Source organism: Haematobia irritans, chromosome 4, assembly GCF_050003625.1.
Source record: "Haematobia irritans isolate KBUSLIRL chromosome 4, ASM5000362v1, whole genome shotgun sequence".
Taxonomy (NCBI): Eukaryota; Metazoa; Arthropoda; class Insecta; order Diptera; family Muscidae; genus Haematobia; species Haematobia irritans.
The window spans coordinates 176,203,065-176,230,040 of NC_134400.1; the positions used below are offsets into that span (position 1 = coordinate 176,203,065).

General features: G+C 31.8%; 1 protein-coding gene across 1 annotated transcript in view; it reads left to right on the forward strand.

The window, feature by feature from the left end:
* The window catches only part of Dscam4 (Down syndrome cell adhesion molecule 4), a 552,772-nt gene that overhangs the window by 189,965 nt on the left and 335,831 nt on the right, over positions 1-26,976 (forward strand). The window contains exon 2 of the mRNA XM_075303780.1: positions 2,404-3,929. Within this exon, the coding sequence (XP_075159895.1) occupies positions 3,878-3,929 (52 nt within the window). The 5' untranslated portion in view covers positions 2,404-3,877. The remainder of the gene's footprint in view (positions 1-2,403; positions 3,930-26,976) is intronic.

A 26,976-nucleotide genomic window follows, 5' to 3' on the forward strand; every position in this document is an offset into this window, starting at 1 on the left:
TTATTTCTATAGAATATTTGTCAAAATTTTGTTTCTATAGAAAATTTTGTCAAAATTTTGTTTCTATAGAAAATTTTGTCAAAATTTTATTTTTATAGAAAATGTTGTCAAGATTTTATTTCTATAAAAAATTTTTGTCAAAATTTTGTTTCTATAGAAAATTTTGTCAAAATTTTATTTCTATAGAATTTTTTCTCAAGTTTTTATTTCTATAGAAAACAGATTGTATTTCTATATAAAATTTTGTCAAAATTTTATTTCTATAGAAAATTTTGTCAAAATTATATTTCTAAAGAAAATTTTGTCACAGTTTTATTTCTATAGAAAAATGTTGTCAAAGTTTTGTTTCTGTAGAAAATTTTGTCAAAATTTTATTTTTATAGAAAATTTTGTCAAAATTTTATTTCTATAGAAAATTTGTCAAAATTTTGTTTCTATAGAAAATTTTGTCAAAATTTTATTTCTAAAGAAAATGTTCCAAAGTTTTTATTTCTATAGAAAACAAATTGTATTTCAAAAAAAAATTTTGTCAAAATTTTATTTCTATAGAAAATTTTGTCAAAATTTTATTTCTAAAGAAAATTTTGTGACATTTTTATTTCTATAGAAAATTTTGTCAAAATTTTATTTTTATAGAACATTTTGTCAACATTTTTTTTCTATAGAAAATTTTATTTCTATAGAAAATTTTGTCAAAATTTAATTCTATAGAAATTTTTGTCAAAATTTTATTTCTATAGAAACTTTTGTCAAAATTTTATTTTTATAGAAAATTTGATAAAAATTTTATTTCTATAGAAAATTTTGTCAAAATTTTGTTTCTATAGAAAATTTTGTCAAAATTTTATTTTTATAGAAAATGTCAAGATTTTATTTCTATAGAAAATTTTTGTCAAAATTTTGTTTCTATAGAAAATTTTGTCAAAATTTTATTTCTATAGAATTTTTTCTCAAGTTTTTATTTCTATAGAAAACAAATTGTATTTCTATATAAATTTTTGTCAAAATTGTATTTCTATAGAAAATTTTGTCAACATTGTATTTCTAAAGAAAATTTTGTCACAGTTTTATTTCTATTGAAAAATGTTGTCAAAGTTTTGTTTCTGTAGAAAATTTTGTCAAAATTTTATTTTTATAGAAAATGTTGTCAAAATTTTATTTCTATAGAATATTTGTCAAAATTTTGTTTCTATAGAAAATTTTGTCAAAATTTTATTTCTAAAGAAAATGTTCTCAAGTTTTTATTTCTATAGAAAAAAAATTGTATTTCTATATAAAATTTTGTCAAAATTTTATTTCTATAGAAAATTTTGTCAAAATTTTATTTCTAAAGAAAATTTTGTCACATTTTTATTTCGATATAAAATTTTGTCAAAATTTTATTTCTATAGAAAATTTTGTCAAAATTTTATTTCTAAAGAAAATTTTGTCACATTTTTATTTCTGTAGAAAATTTTGTCAAAATTTTGTTTCTGTAGAAAATTTTGTCAAAATTTTATTTTTATAGAAAATTTTGTCAAAATTTTATTTCTATAGAAAATTTTGTCAAAATTTTATTTCTATAGAAAATTTTGTCTAGATTTTATTTCTATAGAAAATTTTGTCAAAATTTTATTTCTAAAGAAAATTTTGTCCAGTTTTATTTCTATAGAAAAATGTTGTCAAAGTTTTGTTTCTGTAGAAAATTTTGTCAAAATTTTATTTTTATAGAAAATGTTGTCAAAATTTTATTTCTATAGAATATTTGTCAAAATTTTGTTTCTATAGAAAATTTTGTCAAAATTTTGTTTCTATAGAAAATTTCGTCAAAATTTTATTTCTATAGAAAATTTTCTCAAGTTTTTATTTCTATAGAAAACAAATTGTATTGCTATATAAAATTTTGTCAAAATTTTATTTCTATAGAAGATTTTTTTAAAATTTTATTTCTAAAGAAAATTTTGTCACATTTTTATTTCTATAGAAAAATTTTGTCAAAATTTTGCTTCTACAGAAACTTTTGTCAAAATTTAATTTCTATAAAAATTGTTGTCAAAATTTTATTTCTATAGAAACTTTTTTCAAAATTTTATATTTATAGAAAATTTTGTCAAGATTTTATTTTTATAGAAAATTTTGGAATATTTTCCAAAATCTGCCAAACAATAAAAAATCTACCATTTTTGGTAGAATTCTACCAATTGTGGCAACTGTGAATATAACCCTCTATATATAGCACCCAAACAATTCGAAGGCTTTGTGATGGTATTGAAAATGTAGATCTACATAGCGGTGTAATATAGTCGGCCCACCGACTTTTCTCGCTTTTTGCTATTAGAGTAGATCCTAGTATCCTTGAAAATGTTTCCTCCATTAAAGTATTTGCAAATGTTTAATTTTTATTTTTATATATATTTTTTCCAGATATTGCTGAAATTTTTTGATCAAAATATATTGTGATAAAGGGAATAATATATACACAAAATGAAAATCAATATCTTTGTCTATGGCAAGTCGATATCAAATTAAAACAACAACAAAAACACACAGCAAATCAACAATGGAAAAATGCGAGAATATGATTCCAGTATTCAGGAAAAAATCAATTAGTCTATCATGAACCGTGGAGAAGTCAACGATGAAAGCCCGTTTCTTGCAAGATCCTACAACGACCTATAAAAACCAACACACATCCATCCAAACGAAGAAAATCTGCTGACTTATGAATCGTGGGATTTGCTACATTTTATGCCTGGTATTGATTAAATTGCAAAAACTTTTAGTATATCTGCCTCGCTCAATATTTGCACTCACACATAAAGGACCAGATATCCTGTTTCAAGCAAGTCCTGTATTGCAATGTTTTTTTCTTCTTTGTTTTCGGTTTCTGCCTTAGGGGTAAGTGATGCTTAAACAGTGATAAATAATAAAATAAATAAATCAACAGCGTAAATTGTTTACAAAACCAGTTGGCGTGAAAAATCATTGGCATCAGCTTTAGAGTCAAAAACAAAAAACAAAACCCAAACAGCCAGCTAGGACCAACGAAACAAATACACCTAAAGGTCTCCTCTTCGCAGTAGATGGGTATATGTGTGTGAGAGTGTGTAATATTCGAATATCCTTAACATCACATAAATAAATCCCCCCTCGAATCTCGAAAGCAGGGCAAGCACATCAACAATATCCGCATCATCCTTGCCACATCACCGCCACCGCCACCAGCTTCAATGAAAAACAGCAAAGGCAAGCTCGTCAACACCATTAAACTGAGCCTAATGAAATTGTAAATTTATAACACTTTTTCACCATTTATTTTCGTTCGACGAATCAACAAACCAACCAACAAGAACGAAAAACCCAATAACCAAACTCCTCTCGCAGCATCACCAGGACGAGGAAGAGAAAGTGAAAAAAAAACAGCAAACCCCAAAGCAAGTGAAAAACAAAAAAAGTGATTCACTCAAAATTGAAATTGGATTAACATAACCCTTATCAAAATTCATGTTCGCCAGCATACGGGAGGTCCAATAGTCGAATTGATATTTTCTCCAATAGCATCCCCTCTGCTTCGGCCAGGGTATCGTCGCTTGCCGAGCCCTCTCGTGAACTACCTAACAAGGGGCCATTATAAAAAAAAAACTCAAACACACACACATACACACATTTAGAATCTAATAGAAATTATATAGTCCTTGTCAGGATAAAAACAAGGACGTGTTAAACTTTTCACGCTTGAGTGTGAAATAAAACAACATCAGTAGACGGTAACAACAACAACAACAACTGTTCCAATTATTATCGTCAAGACAACAACACAACGGATATACTGTAGCCAGAATCAGAATTTAAAATTTTCATCCGAAAATGTAATGGAAGTTAGTGGTGTACACAAAAAATGGATTTCTTCGGCCTTCTCAAGGCTGTTTTGTTCCTGTACACAGTCGGAGGTAAGTAAACGATTTTTGATGCATTTTCTACCCCCTTAGATGATATGAAATTTATGTCAAAAACTCTTGCCCCTTGAGGTTACAGAGGCCTTAGCTGACTAAAATGATTTAATTGATTGACTTCGGCAGAGATGGTCTGATTATAGTGGCGTGCAGACGATACAGCCTCATGTTCTCTTTGGCATATATGCTCAGGACCTCCCCAAGCAATCAAATTTCGAAAAAAAATTTCTCTCGAATTAAAATTTTGAACAAATGTTATATAGAATCAACATTTTCAGCAAATCTTCTACAGAAATAAATTTTTGACAAAATTTTCTATAGAAATAAAGTTTTGACAAAATTTTCTATAGAAATAAAATTTGCTATAGAAATAAAATTTTGACAAAATTTTCTATGGAAATTAAATTTTGAGAAAATTTTCTATGGATTTTAACTTTTAAAAAATTGTCTATAGAAATAAAATATTGACAAAATTTTCTATAGAAATAAAAACTAAATTTTGACAAAAGAAATAAACTTTTGACAAAATTTTCTATAGAAATAAAATTTTTGCACAAATTTCTATAGAAACAAAATTTTGAAAAATTTTTCTATACTAACAACATTTTGAGAAAATTTTCTATACAAATAACATTTTGAGAAAATTTTCTATAGATCTAAAATTTTGACAACATTTTCTATAGAAATGAAATTTTAAGAAAATTTTCAAACGAAATAAAATGTTGGCAAAATTTTCTATAGAAATAAAGTTGTGACAAAATTTTCTATAAAAGTAAAATTGTGACAAAATTTTCTATAAAAATAAAATTGTGACAAAATTTTCTATAGAAATAAAGTTTTGGCAAAATTTTCTATAGAAAAAAATTTGAGAAAATTTTCTATACAAATAAAATTTTAAGAAAATTTTCAAAAGAAACAACATTTTGGCAAAATTTTCTATAGAAATAACATTATGACAAAATTTTCTATGAAAATAAAATTAAGACAAAATTTTTTATTAAAATAAAAAAGTGAGAAAATTTTCTATAGAAATAAAATTTTAAAAATTTTTCGATAGAAATAAAATTTTGACAAAATTTTCTATAGAAAAAAATTTTTTTTTGAAAGTTTTCTATGCAAATAAAATTTTGACAAAATTTTCTATAGAAATAACATTTTGACAAAACTTTCTATAGAAATAAAATTGTTAGAAAATTTTCTATAAAAATAAAAGTGTGACAAAATTCTCTATTAAAATAAAATTGTGAGAAAATTTTCTATAGAAATAAAATTTGAAAATTTGTTCTATAGATTTAAAGTTTTGACAAAATTTTCTATAGAAATAAATTTTTGAAAAAACTTTCTATAGAAATAAAATTTTGACAAAATTTTCTATAGAAACTAAATTTTGACAAAATTTTCTATAGAAATAATATTTTTAGAAAATTTTCTATAAAAATTAAATTGTGACAAAATTTTCTATTAAAATAAAATTGTGAGAAAATTGTCTATAGAAATAAAATTTGAAAAATTTTTCTATAGATTTAAAGTTTTGATAAAGTTTTCTATAGAAATAAATTTTTGAAAAAAACTTTCTATAAAATAAAATTTTGACAAAATTTTCTATAGAAGTAAAATTTTGACGATTTTTTCTGTAGAAATAAAATTTTGACAAAATTTTCTTAAGAAATGAAATTTTGACAATTTTTTTTTTTATAAATAAGATTTTGATTGATTGATGATATAGAAAAATTTGTCAAAATTTTACTTCTATAGAAAATTTTGTCAAAATTTTCAAAAGAAATAAAATTTTAAGAAACTTTTCAAAAGAAATAAAATTTTGACAAAATCTTTTATACAAATAAAATTTTGAGAAAATTTCCTACAGAAATAAAATGTTGACAAGATTTTCTATAGAAATAAAATTTTGACAAAATTTTCTATAGAAACTAAATTTTGACCAAATTTTCTATAGAAATAAAATTTTTAGAAAATTTTCTATAAAAATTAAATTGTGACAAAATTTTCTATTAAAATAAAATTGTGAGAAAATTGTCTATAGAAATAAAATTTGAAAAATGTTTCTATAGATTTAAAGTTTTGATAAAGTTTTCTATAGAAATAAATTTTTGAAAAAACTTTCTATAAAATAAAATTTTGACAAAATTTTCTATAGAAGTAAAATTTTGACAAGATTTTCTGTAGAAATACAATTTTAGTAAATTTTCTATAGAAATAAAATTTTGACAAAATTTTCTAAAAAAATAAAATTGTTAGAAAATTTTCTTTAAAAATAAAAGTGTGACAAAATTCTCTATTAAAATAAAATTGTGAGAAAATTTTCTATAGAAATAAAATTTGAAAATTTTTTCATTAGATTTAAAGTTTTGACAAAATTTTCTATAGAAATAAATTTTTGAAAAATCTTTCTATAGAAATAAAATTTTGACAAAATTTTCTATAGAAACTAAATTTTGCCAAATTTTCTATAGAAATAAAATTTTTAGAAAATTTTCTATAAAAAATAAATTGTGACAAAATTTTCTATTAAAATAAAATTGTGAGAAAATTGTCTATAGAAATAAAATTTGAAAAATTTTTCTATAGATTTAAAGTTTTGATAAAGTTTTCTATAGAAATAAATTTTTGAAAAAAAAAAACTTTCTATAAAAATAAAATTTTCTGTAAAAAAAAATTTTGACGAATTTGTCTGTAGAAATAAAATTTTGACAAAATTTTCTATAGAAATAAAATTTTGACAAAATTTTCTTAAGAAATTAAATTTTGACAAAATTTTTTTTATAAATAAGATTTTGACAAATTTTTCTATAGAAATAAAATTTTGACAAATTTTTCTATAGAAATAAAATTTTGACAAAATTTTCAAAAGAAATAAAATTTTAAGAAACTTTTCAAAAGAAATAAAATTTTGAGAAAATTTCCTATAGAAATAAAATTTTACTAAAATTTCAATAGAAATAGAATTTTGACAAAATTTTCTATAAAAATAAAATGTGACAAAATTGTCTATAGATATAAAATTTTGAAAAAAAAAATTCTATGGAATAAAACTTTTACAAAATTTTCTACAGAAATAAAATTTTGACAAGATTTGCTACAGAAATAAGATTTTGAAAAATTTTTCTATAGAAATAAAATTTTTACAAAATTTTCTATAGAAATAAGTTTGACTAAATTTTATTTCTATAAATTTTTTTCAAAATTTTCTATAAAAATAAAATTGTGACAAAATTTTCTATAGAAATAAAATTTTTACAAAATTTTCTATAGAAATAAATTTGACTAAATTTTATTTCTATAAATTTTTTTCAAAATTTTCTATAAAAATAAAATTGTGACAAAATTTTCTATAAAAATGAAATTTTAAGAAAATTTTCAAAAAAATGAAATTTTAAGAAAATTTTCAAAAAAATAAAATTTTAAGAAAATTTTCAAAAGAAATAAAATTTTGACAAAATTTCCTATAGAAATAAAATGTTGACAAGATTTTCTATAGAAATAAAATTTTGACAAAATTTTTTATAGAAATTAAATTTAGACAAAATTTTCTATAGAAATAAAATGTTGGCAAAATTTTCTATAGAAATAAAATTTTGACAAAATTTATTATAGAAATAAAATTTTGACAAAATTTTCTACAGATATAAAATTTTGACGAAATTTTCTATAGAAATAAAAATTTGACAACATTTTCAATAGAAATAAAATTTTGACAAAATTTTCTATAGAAATAAAATTTTGACAAAATGTTCAAAAGAAATAAAATTCTCATGGAATAAAACTTTTACAAAATTTTCTATAGAAATAAAATTTGACAAAATTTTCTATAAAAAAAAAGATTTTGACAAAATTTTCCATAAAACTAAGATTGTGACCAAATTTTCTATAAAAAAGAAATAAAATTTTAAGAAACTTTTCAAAAGAAATAAAATTTTGAGAAAATTTCCTATAGAAATAAAATTTTACTAAAATTTCAATAGAAATAGAATTTTGACAAAATTTTCTATAAAAATAAAATGTGACAAAATTGTCTATAGATATAAAATTTTGAAAAAAAAAATTCTATGGAATAAAACTTTTACAAAATTTTCTACAGAAATAAATTTTGACAAGATTTGCTACAGAAATAAGATTTTGAAAAATTTTTCTATAGAAATAAATTTTTACAAAATTTTCTATAGAAATAAGTTTGACTAAATTTTATTTCTATAAATTTTTTTCAAAATTTTCTATAAAAATAAAATTGTGACAAAATTTTCTATAGAAATAAAATTTTTACAAAATTTTCTATAGAAATAAATTTGACTAAATTTTATTTCTATAAATTTTTTTCAAAATTTTCTATAAAAATAAAATTGTGACAAAATTTTCTATAAAAATGAAATTTTAAGAAAATTTTCAAAAAAATGAAATTTTAAGAAAATTTTCAAAAAAATAAAATTTTAAGAAAATTTTCAAAAGAAATAAAATTTTGACAAAATTTCCTATAGAAATAAAATGTTGACAAGATTTTCTATAGAAATAAAATTTTGACAAAATTTTTTATAGAAATTAAATTTAGACAAAATTTTCTATAGAAATAAAATGTTGGCAAAATTTTCTATAGAAATAAAATTTTGACAAAATTTATTATAGAAATAAAATTTTGACAAAATTTTCTACAGATATAAAATTTTGACGAAATTTTCTATAGAAATAAAAATTTGACAACATTTTCAATAGAAATAAAATTTTGACAAAATTTTCTATAGAAATAAAATTTTGACAAAATGTTCAAAAGAAATAAAATTCTCATGGAATAAAACTTTTACAAAATTTTCTATAGAAATAAAATTTGACAAAATTTTCTATAAAAAAAAAGATTTTGACAAAATTTTCCATAAAACTAAGATTGTGACCAAATTTTCTATAAAAATAAAATTTTGAGAACATTTTCTATAGAAATAAAATTTAGACAATGTTTTCTATAGAAATGATTAAAATTGGGCCCAAAATGACCTCTCAGGAACAGTAAATTTTCAGCTCATGTCTTTGGCAAATAAAAATGATGATTTTGTTTTTTCACAATGTGCTCAACTTGGATTGGCTTCTCATCGGAGAAAACCTAAGTCGGTAACTCACCACTTTCGTGCAAGCGCATCAACTCCGTTGCTCTATGCAATGTTACGTTTTTTGTGCATCGATGAGCTCTTCCACTTAAATGCTGTAGTCAAATGTGAAATTCAAACTAACAACACTATCATGATTGCATCCATCAAATTGTCAGCACTATACCTTTATTATCGGAGGCTGTAGAATGACTAGCAACAGTCAGATAGACAAACGGATTTCGATATAGAGAAGAATTTCTGTCTGATTAAGAATATATACACGTTATAGGTTGCAAGCAGTATGCTAAACTTATTATAAACATTCTAGACGAGTGGGTATAAAAACAAGATATGATATCAATCATGGAATCCAAATAATCCAAATAATTGGTACTTGAAATTTGTTTAGTCATAAAAATGATATTGTAAATTAATTAATTAATACAATAATTTTTTTTTTTAATTTTTTATTGTTTCTGTTTTTCAGTCTTCTTGTATCCAAATGCATTTAACATATCAATGAATCAACTCTTTAATTGGAAATATTTTGGTGATTATATCTTCTATACCACCCATAAATATTATTAAGTCGCATTTCCAATGACCCATAGTAAAATTTTGTGAATGCCTTAGTACTTTTAATGAAATTTCACACATTCCTTTTGTACTGCAAGGATATGCACATAAGTATTTGAAACAAAAACACTGAATATATATTCGTATATAAATAATTTCCCGCAAAGGTATTTACTAGAGAAGAGTGGGCAACTATTTTTGCACATAGGAATGCCGTAAACTATGCGAACAAAAATGTTTCGAAATGACATGCAAAAAATGCCCAGGCAGATGATCAAATAGAATTTGATATAAAAATATTAAATGTATGGGGAGTTATGAGTATATATATACATATATTTATATTGGATGTACAGTGAACAGCAAAAGTATTGCCACTCGTCCAAAGAAAATTTTACAAAAAATCTACCAAGTTTAAAAAAATATTATCTTGAAGCTTTTGATCAACATTTTTTGGTTATTATGAAAAAATGTTATTTTCTTCTTAGTTTGTTTTAGAAGTTTATTTCGGTATTTGAAATGTTATATATTATGATCTCTCCTATTAGCGACAATGTTTTGGGTGTATACATATCACTCGATTGATTGTAAATGGGTCGATTTTTAAATGTTTCAAAAATTTACCTTGCACCAGCAAGGGAATATTATTACTTTGTTAAAATGGGAGAACTTACTCACAATGGACTTTGGGGGTAATTTTTTTTAATTTTATTTTATTATATAATTTATTATAATTACAAATTACAATAAACTTATTTATACGGGCACTAGCAACTACACACAAAAATAATTCTGATTTAATCACGAAATTAAATGATCCAATTAATTTTTAATTGAAATGTCTTCAATCACAGAAATGATAGTATCAATTAAAAAATTAATTGAAGGTCAATTAAAAAGTTAATTGATCCAATTAAAAAATTAATTGATACTATTATTTTTGTAATTGATTTTTGTTTCAATTAAAAAATTTGTTGAATCAATTACATTTTTAATTGAATATTTTTAAAAACTCAATTAAAATTTTAATTGGAAAAATTTTCGTGAAATTTTTTTGTGTGTAGAGGCTATCGGCCTACTTCAAATTAAAACGATTTAAGTAACTCTTAGTTGGAGAGAAATATTTTGAAAAATCTACCAAACAATAAAAAATCTAGTGTTTGTGGTAGAATTCTACCAACCGTGATTGGTACCTCTTGGTACCAATAATTATTTCTCAAAACACACTTAAGAAAAGATTTTGTGATTATTATACCCTCTACCATAGGATGGGGGTATATTAACTTTGTCATTCCGTTTGTAACACATCGAAATATTGCTCTAAAGGGTGATACGGTTAAAATTTGGTCAAGGGAAAACGCGTGTAAATCGGTGAAATCGTTTATTTAAAAAATCAAATTAAATTTCCTTTTCAAGTTCAATTAGTATAAAATTCAGGAAAAATATTCAGTTAGGCTTTCGGTTTTCCAAATTCGAATTGCCGGGCCTCACGCTTGACACCTGCCATCAGATTTTGTACAGCCACCTTGTCCACCATTTTCGCCGCAGAAAGCCAGTTTGCCTTGAACTGCTGCTCGTCCTTAGCAGTTTTTTTGGTCTTCTTTAGGCTCCGCTTGACCATAGCCCAGTATTTCTCAATTGGGCGGAGCTCTGGCGTGTTGGGAGGGTTCTTGTCCTTGGGAACTACCTGCACGTTGTTGGCGGCGTACCACTCCATGGCCTTTTTACCGTAATGGCAAGATGTCAAATCCGGCCAAAACAGTACGGAACAACCGTGTTTCTTCAGGAAAGGCAGCAGACGTTTATTCAAACACTCTTTCACGTAAATTTCTTGGTTGACAGTCCCGGAAGCTATGAAAATGATGCTTTTCAAGCCACAGGTACAGATGGCTTGCCAAACCAGATATTTCTTTGCGAACTTTGACAGTTTTATGTGCTTGAAAATATCTGCTACCTTTCCCCTTCCTTTTGCCGTATAATACTCCTGTCCCGGAAGCTGCTTGTAGTCGGCTTTGACGTAGGTTTCGTCGTCCATTACCACGCAGTCAAACTTCGTCAGCATCGTCGTGTACAGCCTCCGGGATCGCGCTTTGGCCGTCGTATTTTGTTTATCATCGCGATTTGGAGTCACTACCTTCTTGTAAGTCGATAGTCCGGCTCGATTTTTGGCTCGATGCACGGTTGTAGACGATACACCCAGCTTATTTGCGGCATCTCGGAGAGAGAGGTTAGGGTTTCGCTTGAAACTACCGGCAACTTTCTTTGTCGTCTCAGCGGCTTCCGATTTTCGATTTCCCCCCGATCCAGACTTCCTGGCTGTCGACAAATGTTCCCCAAACACTTTAATTACATTTGTAACGGTTGATTTGGCAACTTTTAGCGATTTGGCCAGCTTTGCGTGCGAGTAGCTCGGATTTTCGCGATGCGCGAGCAAAATTTTGATACGCTGCTCTTCTTGCTTGGACGGTATTTTGACAACTGAAGAGTGAATTCCAAAATCAAAATAGGAGCAACATTCTACACACACACGCCTTCAAAATGAGGGGTGTTCAGGTTTTTTAAATGCAAAATTGAAAGAAATACGTCAAGTTTATATTGACCAAATTTTGACCGTATTACCCTTTAAGACCCCATAAAGTATATATATTCTGGGTCGTGGTGAAATTCTGAGTCGATCTGAGCATGTCCGTCCATCTGTTGAAATCACGCTAACTTCCGAACGAAACAAGCTATCGACTTGAAACTTGGCACAAGTAGTTGTTATTGATGTAGGTCGGATGGTATTGCAAATGGGCCATATCGGTCCACTTTTACGTATAGCCCCCATATAAACGGACCCCCAAATTTGGCTTGCGATAGCTCTAAGAGAAGCAAATTTCATCCGATCCGGCTGAAATTTGGTACATGGTGTTAGTATATGGTCTCTAACAACCATGCAAAAATTGGTCCATATCAATCCATAATTACATATAGCCCCCATATAAACCCATCCCCCGTTTTGGCTTGCGGAGCCTCTAAGAGAAGCAAATTTCATTCGATATGGCTGAAATTTGGTTCATGGTATTGGTATATGTTCTCTAATGACCATGCAAAAATTGGTCCACATCGGTACATACTTATATATAGCCCCCATATAAACCGTTCCCCAGATTTGGTTTCCGGAGCCTCTTGGAGGAGCAAAATTCATCCGATCCGGTTGGAATTTGCAACGTGGTGTTAGTATAAGGCCGCTAATATCCATGCCAAAATTGGTCCATATCGGTCTATAGTTATATAGCCGATCCCCAATCACCCAAAAATTGGTCCATATCGGTTCATATTCATGGTTGCCCATCGAGCCAGAAATAATCTACCAAAATGTTATTTTTATGGAAAACATTGTCAAAGTTTTATTTCTATAGAAAATTTTGTAAAAATTTAATTTCTATAGAAAATTTTGTAAAAATTTTATTTCTATAGAAAATTTTGTAAAAATTTTATTTCTATAGAAAATTTTGTCAAAATTTTATTTCTATAGAAAATTTTGTCAACATTTTATTTCTATAGAAAATTTTTTCCAACTTTTACTTCTTAGAAAATGTTGTCAAAATTTTATTTCTATAGAAACTTTAAACTTAATTATATACGTATTTAATCGGCATTTTTATTTAGTTTAATATATACCACGTATGAACTATGTGGTATATATTACGGTGTTAGGAAGTTTTAAGATACCTTGCCATCGGCAAGTGTTACCGCAACCCAAGTAATTCGATTGTGGATGACAGTCTTCAGTAGAAGTTTCTACGCAATCCATGGCGGAGGGTACATAAGCTTCGGCCTGGCCGAACTTACGGCCTCATATACTGGTTTTTATTTTATTGGAAGCGCACATTACGTAGCCAGGTTATGCGTCATTGATTAGAACAAGTGGTAATCAGAACGAGCTATGCCGGGCCTATTACACCCAAGTGGCCCCACAAAATATACAGTGGTTCCAAATCGCTTTGTTTTGGAATTAATACTGGAACTTTTGAACGGATATCAACATAGTTTTTTTCCTGTGTCAAATCTGAGGTGCTAATTTGGGTCCACGGTCTGACCTGTAGGCGTTGAAATTTGGTAATCTCTGCACTGAAAAAATATTGACCTAATATGGAAGAGTATGCAACTTAAATTTTAGGACTCGAAATTTACCCAATGCTAAGTACAAAATTTAAAATAATGACATTTTAATTAAAAGAAAGTTTATAATCCTTGCTTCAAAAATTTGTTTCATTAAATTTAGGGCACAAATCTTGAAATTTTGCGTGCCTCTGTTGAAGTTGAAGATCTTTGATGTATGGCAAATGTTCCCTAAAATAAAGAAAAACATTTTTAATTTAAAGAAATCGTCTTTAACCCAACTGACATATTGAATTTTTAAAATTAAGAAAAAAATGCTTCAAATATAAGCTAAGACTTATTCTAGGGATTTGCATCTTTGGTTTAACGTTTTTTTAGCATTAAGAACACAGTTTTTACTTTGAAGTACTTGGCATAATTTGGAATTTGAAACTGGAATTTGCTTGTAGAGAATAAAAATTCGATGAATGAGATCTGTATCCAATTTTAATTTTATCGATCCTAGATTTAAAGCCAGGGAAGTCCCTAAAAAATATCTTCATTTTAAGGAAGCCGCATCTTTGGCTCGGAATCAATACCGAAAACCTTAAAGGAAGGTCAAAATCTTTGGATCCAAGTAAACTTATTTTTGAGTGTGAGGTATGAAATTTTGTTTTAGCTGTCAACTCCGCAATTGTGAACCGATTTCGATGAATTTTTTTTGCTGTATAGCTCGAGTGAGTGTTCGAGTATGTTTTATAGTCCGCAAGATATGGGCCCGGCATTTTTTTTTTTTTTGCTAAATTTTGACATCGTGGGGTCAGTATTTTGAACCTAGAAGTTTTTTGAGCGGATGCTTAATTTTTTTTTTTGAACTGCATTTTATAAAAAATGCTAAGAATTTTAGAAAGAAAAGTTATATACTTGATTGTGCTTTAGATTAAAAGTTGTAGACTCCATAAATTAGAATTTCAAAAGCTATCAAAATTTTGAGAATTTTTTTCGAAAAAGGCACCTACATTTTTTTTGTCGTAACATTTTTGTATAGATTTCTCGCAAATTTTACTTGTTTCTTATACAACACCAAATAAGGATATGTTTTAAGCAATATTTCTTAAAACAATCTTCCGTACAAAAATCAATAAAAATCATAATGATGTCATAATTAGTTCAAAAGTTATAAAGGTTTCAATTAGTATTTTTATACCCTCCACCAAACTGTGGGGGGGGGGGGTATATTAACTTTGTCATTCCGTTTGTAATACATCGAAATATAGCTCTAAGACCCCATAAAGTATATATATTCAGGGTCGTGGTGAAATTCTGAGTCGATCTGAGCATGTCCGTCCGTCCGTCCGTCCGTATGTTGAAACCACGCTAACTTCCGAACGAAACAAGCTATCGACTTGAAACTTGGCACAAATAGTTGTTATTGATATAGGTCGGACGGTATTGCAAATGGGCCATATCGGTCCACTTTTACGTATAGCCCCCATATAAACGGACCCCCAAATTTGGCTTGCGGCTCCTCTAAGAGAAGCAAATTTCATCCGATCCGGGTGAAATTTGGTACATGGTGTTAGTATATGGGCTCTAACAACCATGCAAAAATTGGTTCACATCGGTCCATAATTATATATAGCCCCCATATAAACCGATCCCCAGATTTGGCTTGTGGAGCCTCTACGAGAAGCAAATTTTATCCGATCCGGCTGAAATTTGGTACATGGTGTTAGTATATGGTCTCTAATGACCATGCAAAAATTGGTCCACATCGGTCCATAATTGTATATAGCCCACATATAAACCGATCCCCAGATTTGGCTTGCGGAGCCTCAAAGGGAAGAAAATTTCATCCGATCCGGCTGAAATTTGGTACATGATGTTGGTATATGATCTCTAACAATCATGCAAAAATTGGTCCACATCGGTCCATAATTATATATAGCCCTCATATAAACCGATCACCAGATTTGACCTCCGGAGCCTCTTGGAAGACCAAAATTCATCTGATTCAGTCGAAATTTGGTACGTGGTGTTAATATATGGCCTCAAACACCCATGCAAAAATTGGTCTTAATCGGTCCATAAATATATATAGGCCCTATATACACCGGTGCCCAGATTTGACCTCCGGAGCCCCTTGGAAGAGCAAAATTCATCCGATCTGGTTGAAATTTGGTACGTGGTGGTAGTATATGAAATTTAACAACCATGCCAAAAGTGGTCCATATCAGCCCATAATCATATATAGCCCCCATTTAAACCGATCCCGAGATTTGGTTTTGGAGCCACTTGGAGGAGCAAATTTCATCCGATCTGGTTGAAATTTGGTACATTGTGCTAGTATATGGCCGCTAACAACCATGCCTAACTAGATACATATCGGTCTATAGTTATATATAGCCATCAGCATAAGCGTAGGAAGGCCTCTGGGGAGGGGGCTTAGACCCCCCCAGAAAAATTTTAGCCCCCCCCAGAATTTGAAACTCTATTTATGATTTTCCATTTTTCAATAAATGTCAATAGTTTTTTTTTTAATTTTTTTAACAACTAAACAAGTATATACAATCGCCCAAAGTTCCGCTAAAGACTTTCATGAACAATCGAATTACTTGGGTTGTGGTAGCAGTTGCCGATGACAATGTTTGAAGTCAGATATTTCTGAAGTAAAGCTGTGGTTGACCTTTTGATTGATTTAGTTTAGTCAATTTAATTAAAAAAATAGTAATTGATATTAAAACTATTCTTTCATAAATTGATATCTTAATAATGCTGCGAAAAAGCGTCGCCAAAAAAGTAGTGAAATGTTCTTTTTGGGTGTAGAAGTGGTGCAAAATTGGCGGAGAAGCAATGAATGTAATATGAGCTTGTCATAGGACAAATGTCCACCGTTTCAACAGCCGTTGCAATGAATTTGCATCACTTTTTAAGGTGAGATCCGAATTCAGTGTTTTGAATGTGAATTAAAAATTTTGTGATATTTTCCCAAATAAATAATTTTTTTATTGTTTTTATTATTTTTAATGCATTCTGACGCTTGTTTGGAACGTTTTTCTTCGAATAATTTCCAAAAGTATCGATTTTTCTATAATGGATTTAGCAGTTTTATGGCAAAATTTGAATAATTTGTACCAATTTATTTATTCTTACTCTTTTTTTAAACTATTTAAAAAAATAGAAAACAAAAAATTACACATTAAAATATGAAAAAATGAAGTAAAAAAACTTCCTGTGTAGTTAAAATAATTTAGGACATTTTTGGAAGTACTTTTAAAGTTGTGCCTTTAGAACAACTCACAATTTTTTTGCTGGGAAAAGTGTGGAACTACTTTTAGTTGCTTTATTATAAATTAATTGTCGAGTTATTTTGATGTCTAATTTTTTATTCAATTTTATGAAATAAAACATTAATTGAACCTATAAGTTCAGTCTATAAATTTTTAGCTAGGGGGGCTATAGCCCCCCCTAGGAAAATTGCCAGATAAATCGATCCCCAATCACACAAAAATTGGTCCATATCAAGTGTATAATTGTATATAGCCCCCATATAAGCGATCCCATATTTCAATTCTGGCGGTCTACGTACCGTTCATATCGATTCGTAATTATTTGTAGATTTACCTATACATACCTTTTTTGTCTAATATATACCACGTATGGACTAACTCACAATTTAGAAAACGATTTAAGATACAACAACCCAAGTAATTCGATTATGGATGACAGTCTTTCATAGAAGTTTCTACGCAATCCATGGTGGAGGGTACATAAGATTCGGCCTGGCCGAACTTACGGTCGTATATCCTTGTTTTTATACCCTTCACCACTACTGTGGTACAGGGTACAATAAGTTTGTGCATTTGTATGTAACGCCAAGAAATAGTGGTCGTAGACCCATCTTTTAGTATACCGATCGGCTTAGAATTAAACTCTGAGTCGATTTAGCGATGTCCGTCTGTCTGTCTGTCTGTCCGTCCGTCTGTCTGTATATGTAATTTTGTGCACAAAGTACAGCTCGCAATTTAAGTCCGATCGTCCTCAAATTTGGCATGGGGCCGTTTTTTGGGACAGAGACAATCGCTATTGGTTTTGGAAAAAAATCGGTTCAGATTTAGATATAGCTGCCATATATATTTATCCCCGATGTGGTCATAATTAGCGTGTTTATCAACCGATTTTCTTGAAATACCGTACATACAAATATTTTATGAATATCGAAAATCTTGCAAAATATCAGCCAAATCGGTTCAGATTTAGATATAGCTGTTGGGGTATTCTTCGAATTTACTCTCTAATGAGGGGCCTTTCACAGCTGCCACAAGTCCTCCTTCAGCATTCACATTTACGTTTCGAATAGGAATAAAAACCCTCCGTGTAAAGGAGAAAAAAACAGCATTTGTAAAAATTCTATTCAAACCATCGGGGCTGTGAATGCATCATCTTTACCTCCTTACGATGCAAGTGGAAAAGAGGGCAAAATATTAACGAATGTTAAGAAATCAGCGTGTTTGCAGTTCCATTTTTAATAAGGAGGATGGGTTTTCACAGTATTTTTTTTTCACTGCTACGCCACTAAGGATGTGACTGCAGATGACATACAAACAACTATAGCACTACCCACGACATTCAATATACCACAAAGATGGTAGGGAGTGGTAGATGGCAGCTGTTGCTACTGCTGCTGCTTCTGCCACATCGTCAAACAATCAAGTTCAACAACTCACCCTCGACAAGTGAATGACCTCAGACGTCACCTACAACTAAATTACAGCATGCAAATGAAAGAAATCGCATACCTACAGAGTGAAAGAAAGTTTCTGACTTAATCGTCAATAGCAGGAAAATTTGAATTTATGGTTGTACAATCAGCAGCAGCAGCAGGACCACAAATAATTTTATTCAACTATCCAGCAAACAAAAAGTGTCCCCAAAAAAGTAGTGAAAAAAAATTTTTTTTTTTTTTTTTTTTTGGTCCGGAATTGGTGCAAAATTGGCGACGAAGCGATGAATTTACCATGGGTTTGTCATAAGACGGATGTCCATCATTTCAACAGCCGTTTCACCACATTTGCATCACTTCTTAAGGTGTGGTCCGAATTCAGTGTTTTGGATATGAATTTAAAAAATCTTGTGATATTTTGCCAAATAAATAATTTTTATAATTTTTAATGCATTCTAAAGCTTGTATGAAATGATTGACCTAAAACATTTTCAAAAATTCGTAATTTTTATACCCTCCACTATAGGAGTAGTGGGGGCATATTAACTTTGTCATTAAGTTTGTAACACATCGAAATATTGCTCTAAGACCCCACAAAGTATATACTGGGTCGTGGTGAAATTCTGAGTCGATCTGAGCATGTCCGTCAAGCTAACTTCCGAACGAATCAAGCTATCGACTTGAAACTTGGCAAGAGTAGTTATTATGCATGTAGGTCGGATGGTATTGCAAATGGGCCATATCGGTCCACTTTTACCAAATTTGGCTTGCCGATCCTCTAATAGAAGCAAATTTCATCCGATCCGGCTGAAATTTTGTACATGATCTCTAACAACCATACAAAAATTCGTCCACATCGGTCCCTAATTATATATAGCCCCAATATAAACCGATCCCCAGATTTGGCTTGCGGAGCCTCTAAGAGAAGCAAATTCCATCCGATCCGGTTGAAATTTGGTACATGGTGTCAGCATATGATCTCTAACAACCATGCAAAAATTGGTCCATAAATATATACAGCCCCCATATAAACCGATCACCAAATTTGACCTCCGGAGCCTCTTGGAAGACCAAAATTCATCTGATTTTGTTCAAATTTGGTACGTGGTGTTAATATATGGCCTCAAAGACCAATGCAAAAAGTGGTCGAAATCCGTCCATAATTATATATAGCCCCCATATAAACCGATCACCAGATTTGACCTCCGGAGCCTCTTGGAAGACCAAAATTCATCGGATTCGCTTGAAATTTGGCACGTGATGTTAGTATATGGTATCCAACAATCATGCAGGAATTGGTTCATATCTGTCCATTGATTTGACCTACGGTGCCTTTTGGAGAAGCAAAATTCATCCGATCTGGTTGAAATTTGGTACGTGGTGGTAGTATATGATATTTAACAACCATGCCAAAAGTGATCCATATCAGCCCATAATTGTATATAGCCCCCATATAAACCGATCCCGAGAATTGGTTTTGGAGGAGCAAATTTCATCCGATCTGGTTGAAATTTGGTACATTGGTACAATTCTGGCTCTCTACGTACCGTGCAAAAGTCCATATCGATTCGTAATTATTTGTAGACATACCTATACATCCCTTTTTTGTCTAATAAAGGGTGATACGGTCAAAATTTGATATTTAAAAAATCAAATTAAATTTCTTTTTCAAGTTCAATTAGTATAAAATTCAGGAAAAATATTCAGTTAGGCTTTCGCTTTTCCAAATCCGAATTGCCGGGCCTCACGCTTGACACCTGCCATCAGATTTTGTACAGCCACCTTGTCCACCTTCTTCGCCGCAGAAAGCCAGTTTGCCTTTAACTGCTGCTCGTCCTTAGCAGTTTTTTTGGTCTTCTTTAGGTTCCGCTAGACAATAGCCCAGTATTTCTCAATTGGGCGGAGCTCTGGCGTGTTGGGAGGGTTCTTGTCCTTGGGAACCACCTGCACGTTGTTGGCGGCGTACCACTCCATGGCCTTTTTACCGTAATGGCAAGATGCCAAATCCGGCCAAAACAGTACGGAACAACCGTGTTTCTTCAGGAAAGGCAGCAGACGTTTATTGAAACACTCTTTCACGTAAATTTCTTGGTTGACAGTCCCGGAAGCTATGAAAATGCTGCTTTTCAAGCCACAGGTAAAGATGGCTTGCCAAACCAGATATTTCTTTGCGAACTTTGACAGTTTTATGTGCTTGAAAATATCTGCTACCTTTCCCCTTCCTTTTGCCGTATAAAACTCCTGTCCCGGAAGCTGCTTGTAGTCGGCTTTGACGTAGGTTTCGTCGTCCATTACCACGCAGTCAAACTTCGTCAGCATCGTCGTGTACAGCCTCCGGGATCGCGCTTTGGCCGTCGTACTTTGTTTATCATCGCGATTTGGAGTCACTACCTTCTTGTAAGTCGATAGTCCGGCTCATTTTTTGGCTCGATGCACGGTTGTAGACGATACACCCAGCTTATTTGCGGCATCTCGGAGAGATAGGTTAGGGTTTCGCTTAAACTACCGGCAACTCTCTTTGTCGTCTCAGCGGCTTCTGGTTTTCGATTTCCCCCCGATCCAGACTTTCTGGCTGTCGACAAACGTTCCCCAAACACTTTAATTACATTTGTAACGGTTGATTTGGCAACTTTTAGAGATTTGGCCAGCTTTGCGTTCGAGTAGCTCGGATTTTCGCGATGCGCGAGCAACATTTTGATACGCTGCTCTTCTTGCTTGGACGGCATTTTGACAACTGAAGAGTGAATTCCAAAATCAAAACAGGAGCAACATTCTACACACACACACCTTCAAAATGAGGGGAGTTCAGGTTTTTTAAATGCAACAACGTATGGACTAACTTACAATTTAGATGACGATGTTAAGAAGTTTTAAAATACCTTGCCATCGGTAAGTATTACCACAACCCAAGTAATTCGATTGTGGATGACAGTCTTTCGTAGAAGATTCTACGAAATCCCTGGTGGAGGGCCCAACTTACGGCCGTATATACTTCTTCTAGAATAATTTGTACCATTTTATTAATTCTTTCTCTGTTTTTACTTTATTTGAAACACAAAAAAAAATTAAAATTACTTATTAACAAGTATAAACGGCCGTAAGTTCGGCCAGGCCGAATCTTATGTACCCTCCACCATAGATTGCATTGAAACTTGTACTAAAGACTGCCATCCACAATCGAATTACTTGGGTTGCGGTAACACTTGCCGATGGCAAGGTTTCTTAAATCTTCTTAACACCGTCTACTCAATTGTAAGTTAGTCCATACGGAGTATAGATTAAACAAAAAAAGGTCGATTAAATACTATTTAGTTCAGTTTGACAAAATTTTCTATAGAAATAAAATGTTGACAAAATTTTCTATAGAAATAAAATTTTGACAAAATTTTCAATAGAAATAAAATTTTAACAAAATTTTCTATCGAAATGAAATGTTGACAAAATTTTCTATAGTAATAAAATTTTGACAAAATTTTCTATACAAATAAAATTTTGCTAGATTACTTTTGGGGATCGGCTATATATAACTATAGACGGATATGGACCAATTTTGGCATGGTTGTTAGCGGCCATATACTGCACAGTGTACAAAAATTTCACCACGTACCAAATCTTAACCGGATCCGATGAATTTTGGTCCTCCAAGAGCTCCGGAAGTCAAATCTGGGGATTGGTTTAAATGGGGGTTATATAATTAAGACCGGCATGGACCAATTTTTGCATGTCTGTTAGAGACCATATACTAACACCACGTACCAAATTTCAACCGGATTGGGAGAATTTTGCTCTTCCAATGGGCTCCGGAGGTCAAATCTGGGTATCATTTTATATGGGGTACCATATAATTATGGACCGATATGGACCAATTTTTGCATGGTTGTTAGAGACCATATACTTACACCATGTACGAAATTTCAGCCGGATCGGATGAAATTTGCTTCTCTTAGAGGTCTCGCAAGCCAAATCGGGGGATCGGTTTATATGGGGGCTATATATAATTATGGACCGATGTGGACGAATTTTTGCATGGTTGTTAGAGATCATATACTCACACCATGTACCAAATTTCAGACGGATCGGATGAAATTTGCTTCTCTTAGAGGCCTCGCAAGCCAAATCGGGGGATCGGTTTATATGGGGGCTATATATAATTATGGACCGATGTGGACCAGTTTTTGCATGGTTGTTGGAGACCATATACTAACACCCTGTACCAAATTTCAGCCAGATCGGATGAAATTTGCTTCTCTTAGAGGCCTCGCAAGCCAAATTTGGGGGTCCGTTTATATGGGGGCTATACGTAAAAGTGGACCGATATGGCCCATTTGCAATACCATCCGACCTACATCAATAGCAACTACTTGTACCAAGTTTCAAGTCGATAGCTTGTTTCGTTCGAAAGTTAGCGTGATTTCAACAGACGGACGGACGGACGGACATGCTCAGATCGACTCAGAATTTCACCACGACCCAGAATATATATACTTTATGGCGTCTTAGAGCAATATTTCGATGTGTTACAAACGGAATGACAAAGTTAATATACTATCCTATGGTGGATGGTAAAAAAATATGAAAAAAGCGACATATAAAAAAATTAATTAAAATCACTTCCTGTGTAGTTAAAATAAAGAACAACTTTGGGTGGACATTCTTCGAAGTGCGTTTGAAGTTTTGCCCTAAGGACAAGTTCCAATTTTGTTTTTGCTGGGAATTAGTAATGAATTAAGAACACTGTTACCGCTTTTAGCCGAGTAGCTTATACTGGACCCTAATATTCGTACTCATAATACTCTTGTTTGCTTTTGTCCCCAATATATTTAGAATAACTCAAAGCTCTTTAAGTCTGTGGAATTATTCCTAACGTAACGTTCGTATTGTCCCCTTTCAATAAGAAACTGGTCTGGGTGAGCCATTTAAATACTTGAGAGGATCTCAACCTGAAAAAGAGACAAAACAGAAATGGCAACACAACACCAGCAATTGCCCTTCCCTCTCTCCTATTTAAGAGTAAAATATGCAAAGACATAAAGATGAAACGAAAGGAAAGGAAAGGAAAAAAAAAAACAACCAAAGGATTCAATGTCCTGAATCCCCGCTTTTGTTTGCTGGCATATTGAACACCACCGCCAGTGTATTTTTATTCACACTACCGTAGAGTTTGAAAGAGGTACAACCATTACAAAATAATCAGGTACAGAATTATGGACTTTTGTTCTTGGGTGAAATGTGTTCGGTGATGTTCCTTTTGTTTTTTTTTGTTTGCGAGACGAAAAGAAAAGCTCTGCCTCTGTCATCCCTACCCATTCCCCTCTATTCCGATAAAATAAAGAAATAATGAAAGTCTCTTAAGAATGTCGTTTGGTTTTTGTTGTTGTCAATGTGTTGACTATGTTGTACAGAATTTTACCGCAATGAATTAAAAACTAAGTGAATATGGCTGCAAGTTCCACCCGGCCGAATTTTAAAGACCCTCCACCATGGATCAAATAAAATTGTTTCTTTTGAAAGCTGCCCCTCGTAACGGGCACTTCAGGTCGATTTTATGAAAATTACTCTCTCAAAAAGTTAAAAACTTTAAATTACTACGTATGGCGAATTTGCTTGAGTTTTAGAGGAATTTTAGCCTTCTCGTCTAGCGTGCAAGAAAATCCGGTGAAATATGGTTGGAAATCTAAATTCTGTAGATTTTAACGCCATTACTCGAATGAGCACGAGAAGTAAAATGGAGAAGTGTTACTTCTAGTTTCGGGCATGTCTATGATAAATGTGCCTTTTATCTGTTCTACAAACATTTACCGATATAAACTAAATTCAACACAGATCTTTGTGGACCTAAAATACCTCTCTAGTAGCCCTATTCCAAAACAGGGACCGGTATAAGCCAAATTCAACACAGGACTTTTTGAACTAAAATTTCTCTTAAATTTCCAATTTCAGGCAAAACGGAGAAATATTGCTGCGCTCAGAAGCTCAAGAATTCAAATCGGAAGATATGTCAATATGCGGGCTATACCAAAACTTGGACCGATACACACCATACTTTACACACGCATATTTTTGGAGCCGAAATACGTATTTCGTACCTGTTGATTTTCAATGTCAGGCAAACAAAATTTCCAGATTTAACTTCTTGGGCTTCTAGAAACCATAGTTTCTATTCAATTTCCTTGACATTGGAAATCTAAAGGTATTTTAGGACCATCAATATGTGTGCCGATTATGGTCTACATCGGTCTATGGTTTGCTTTAGCCCCCATATAGACCGATCTCCTGATTTTACTTCTTGAGCTTCTGGAAATCGTAGTTTTTATCCAATTTCCCTGATCTTTGAAATCTAGAGGTTTCTTAGGACCATAGATAGGTTTTTAGAAAATGGTGTGCATCGGTCCATGTTCTGGTATATCCCATATAGACCGATCTTCCGATTTTACTTCTTGGGCTTCTGGAAACCGTAGATGTTATCCAATTTGGCTGAAATTTTTTAGGGCCATAAATAGATGTCCCGAATATATTGTGCATTGGTACAGATTTTGATATAAGTCCGACCTTCGATTTGGGGTGTAGATTCTGTAGGTTTTTCAGAACCACTATTTGAATTTGGTGTGTATCGTTGGCTCTGGGTTATATGAGGTCGATTCCACGTTTAGAGACCCCCTTTTTATAGCAGAGTCCGAACGTCGTTTCACATCACGGTGGAACCACTGAAAGGACCACACTCAGAAATGTCACCAGCATTACTGAGAAGGCATAGTGCACCGCTGAAATACTTTTATGTGTTCGATCCAGAACACTTTGTATGCAACACATGCTTACCATTGCATCACTGTGCAGTGTTGCCAGTATTTTTTTTGCACACAGAGAAGTAATATGATCACCTCAAACATGTTTCAAGAGCAAAATTTTATTTTTGGATGGTGACCCTGTAACATGCTTATCGCAAAAATGTTGTTTTCTCGGCAAACATAATATGTTTTCAGAAAACAGATACATAATTTCCGAGAAACTAACATTGTTGCGATGAAAATGTTACATGGTCACCATTCAAAAATAAAATTTTGCTCTTGAAACAGGTTTGAGATAATCATATTCCGATCTCTGAATGTGGCTATTCTCTCCAAACTATGACGCTTTCGTCCCCAAAATTCCCCACGTTTTAATGGAAAATAAAAATACAAAAAGTAGCCTCTGCGGTGGAATATTGGTAATGATTTAAAAATTTATTGTCAACTGCAATACGATCAAGATTTCGAAACACAACACCAGGAGTCCGGCGAGTGTCTTCCAAATGTTCGAAAAACGAAAATGGGAGTTCGAGGTCATTTATTTATGGACGAATACTTATTTCTATGTACTCAATCAATACAATTGGATGGTAAAGGGTGATACGGTCAAAATTTGGTCAAGGGAAAACGCGTGTAAATCGGTGAAATCGTTTATTTAAAAAATCAAATTAAATTTCTTTTTCAAGTTCAATTAGTATAAAGTTCAGGAAAGATATTCAGTTAGGCTTTCGCTATTCCAAATCCGAATTGCCGGGCCTCACGCTTGACACCTGCCATGAGATTTTGTACAGCCACCTTGTCCACCTTCTTCGCCGCAGAAAGCCAGTTTGCCTTGAACTGCTGCTCGTCCTTATCAGTTTTTTTGGTCTTCTTTAGGTTCCGCTTGACAATAGCCTTGGCGTGTTGGGAGGGTTCTTGTCCTTGGGAACCACCTGCACGTTGTTGGCGGCGTACCACTCCATGGCCTTTTTACCGTAATGGCAAGATGCCAAATCCAAAACAGTACGGAACAACCGTGTTTCTTCAGGAAAGGCAGCAGACGTTTATTCAAACACTCTTTCACGTAAATTTCTTGGTTGACAGTCCCGGAAGCTATGAAAATGCTGCTTTTCAAGCCACAGGTAAAGATGGCTTGCCAAACCAGATATTTCTTTGCGAACTTTGGCAGTTTTATGTGCTTGAAAATATCTGCTACCTTTCCCCTTCCTTTTGCCGTATAAAACTCCTGCCCCGGAAGCTGCTTGTAGTCGGCTTTGACGTAGGTTTCGTCGTCCATTACCACGCAGTCAAACTTCGTCAGCATCGTCGTGTACAGCCTCCGCGATCGCGCTTTGGCCGCCGTATTTTGTTTATCATCGCGATTTGGAGTCACTACCTTCTTGTAAGTCGATAGTCCGGCTCGATTTTTGGCTCGATGCACGGTTGTAGACGATACACTCAGCTTATTTGCGGCATCTCGGAGAGAGAGGTTAGGGTTTCGCTTGAAACTACCGGCAAGTCTCTTTGTCGTCTCAGCGGCTTCCGGTTTTCGATTTCCCCCCGATCCAGACTTCCTGGCTGTCGACAAACGTTCCCCAAGCACTTTAATTACATTTGTAACGGTTGATTTGGCAACTTTTAGCCATTTTGCCAGCTTTGCGTGCGAGTAGCTCGGATTTTCGCGATACGCGAGCAAAATTTTGATACGCTGCTCTTCTTGCTTGGAAGGCATTTTGACAACTGAAGAGTGAATTCCAAAATCAAAATAGGAGCAACATTCTACACACACACACCTTCAAAATGAGGGG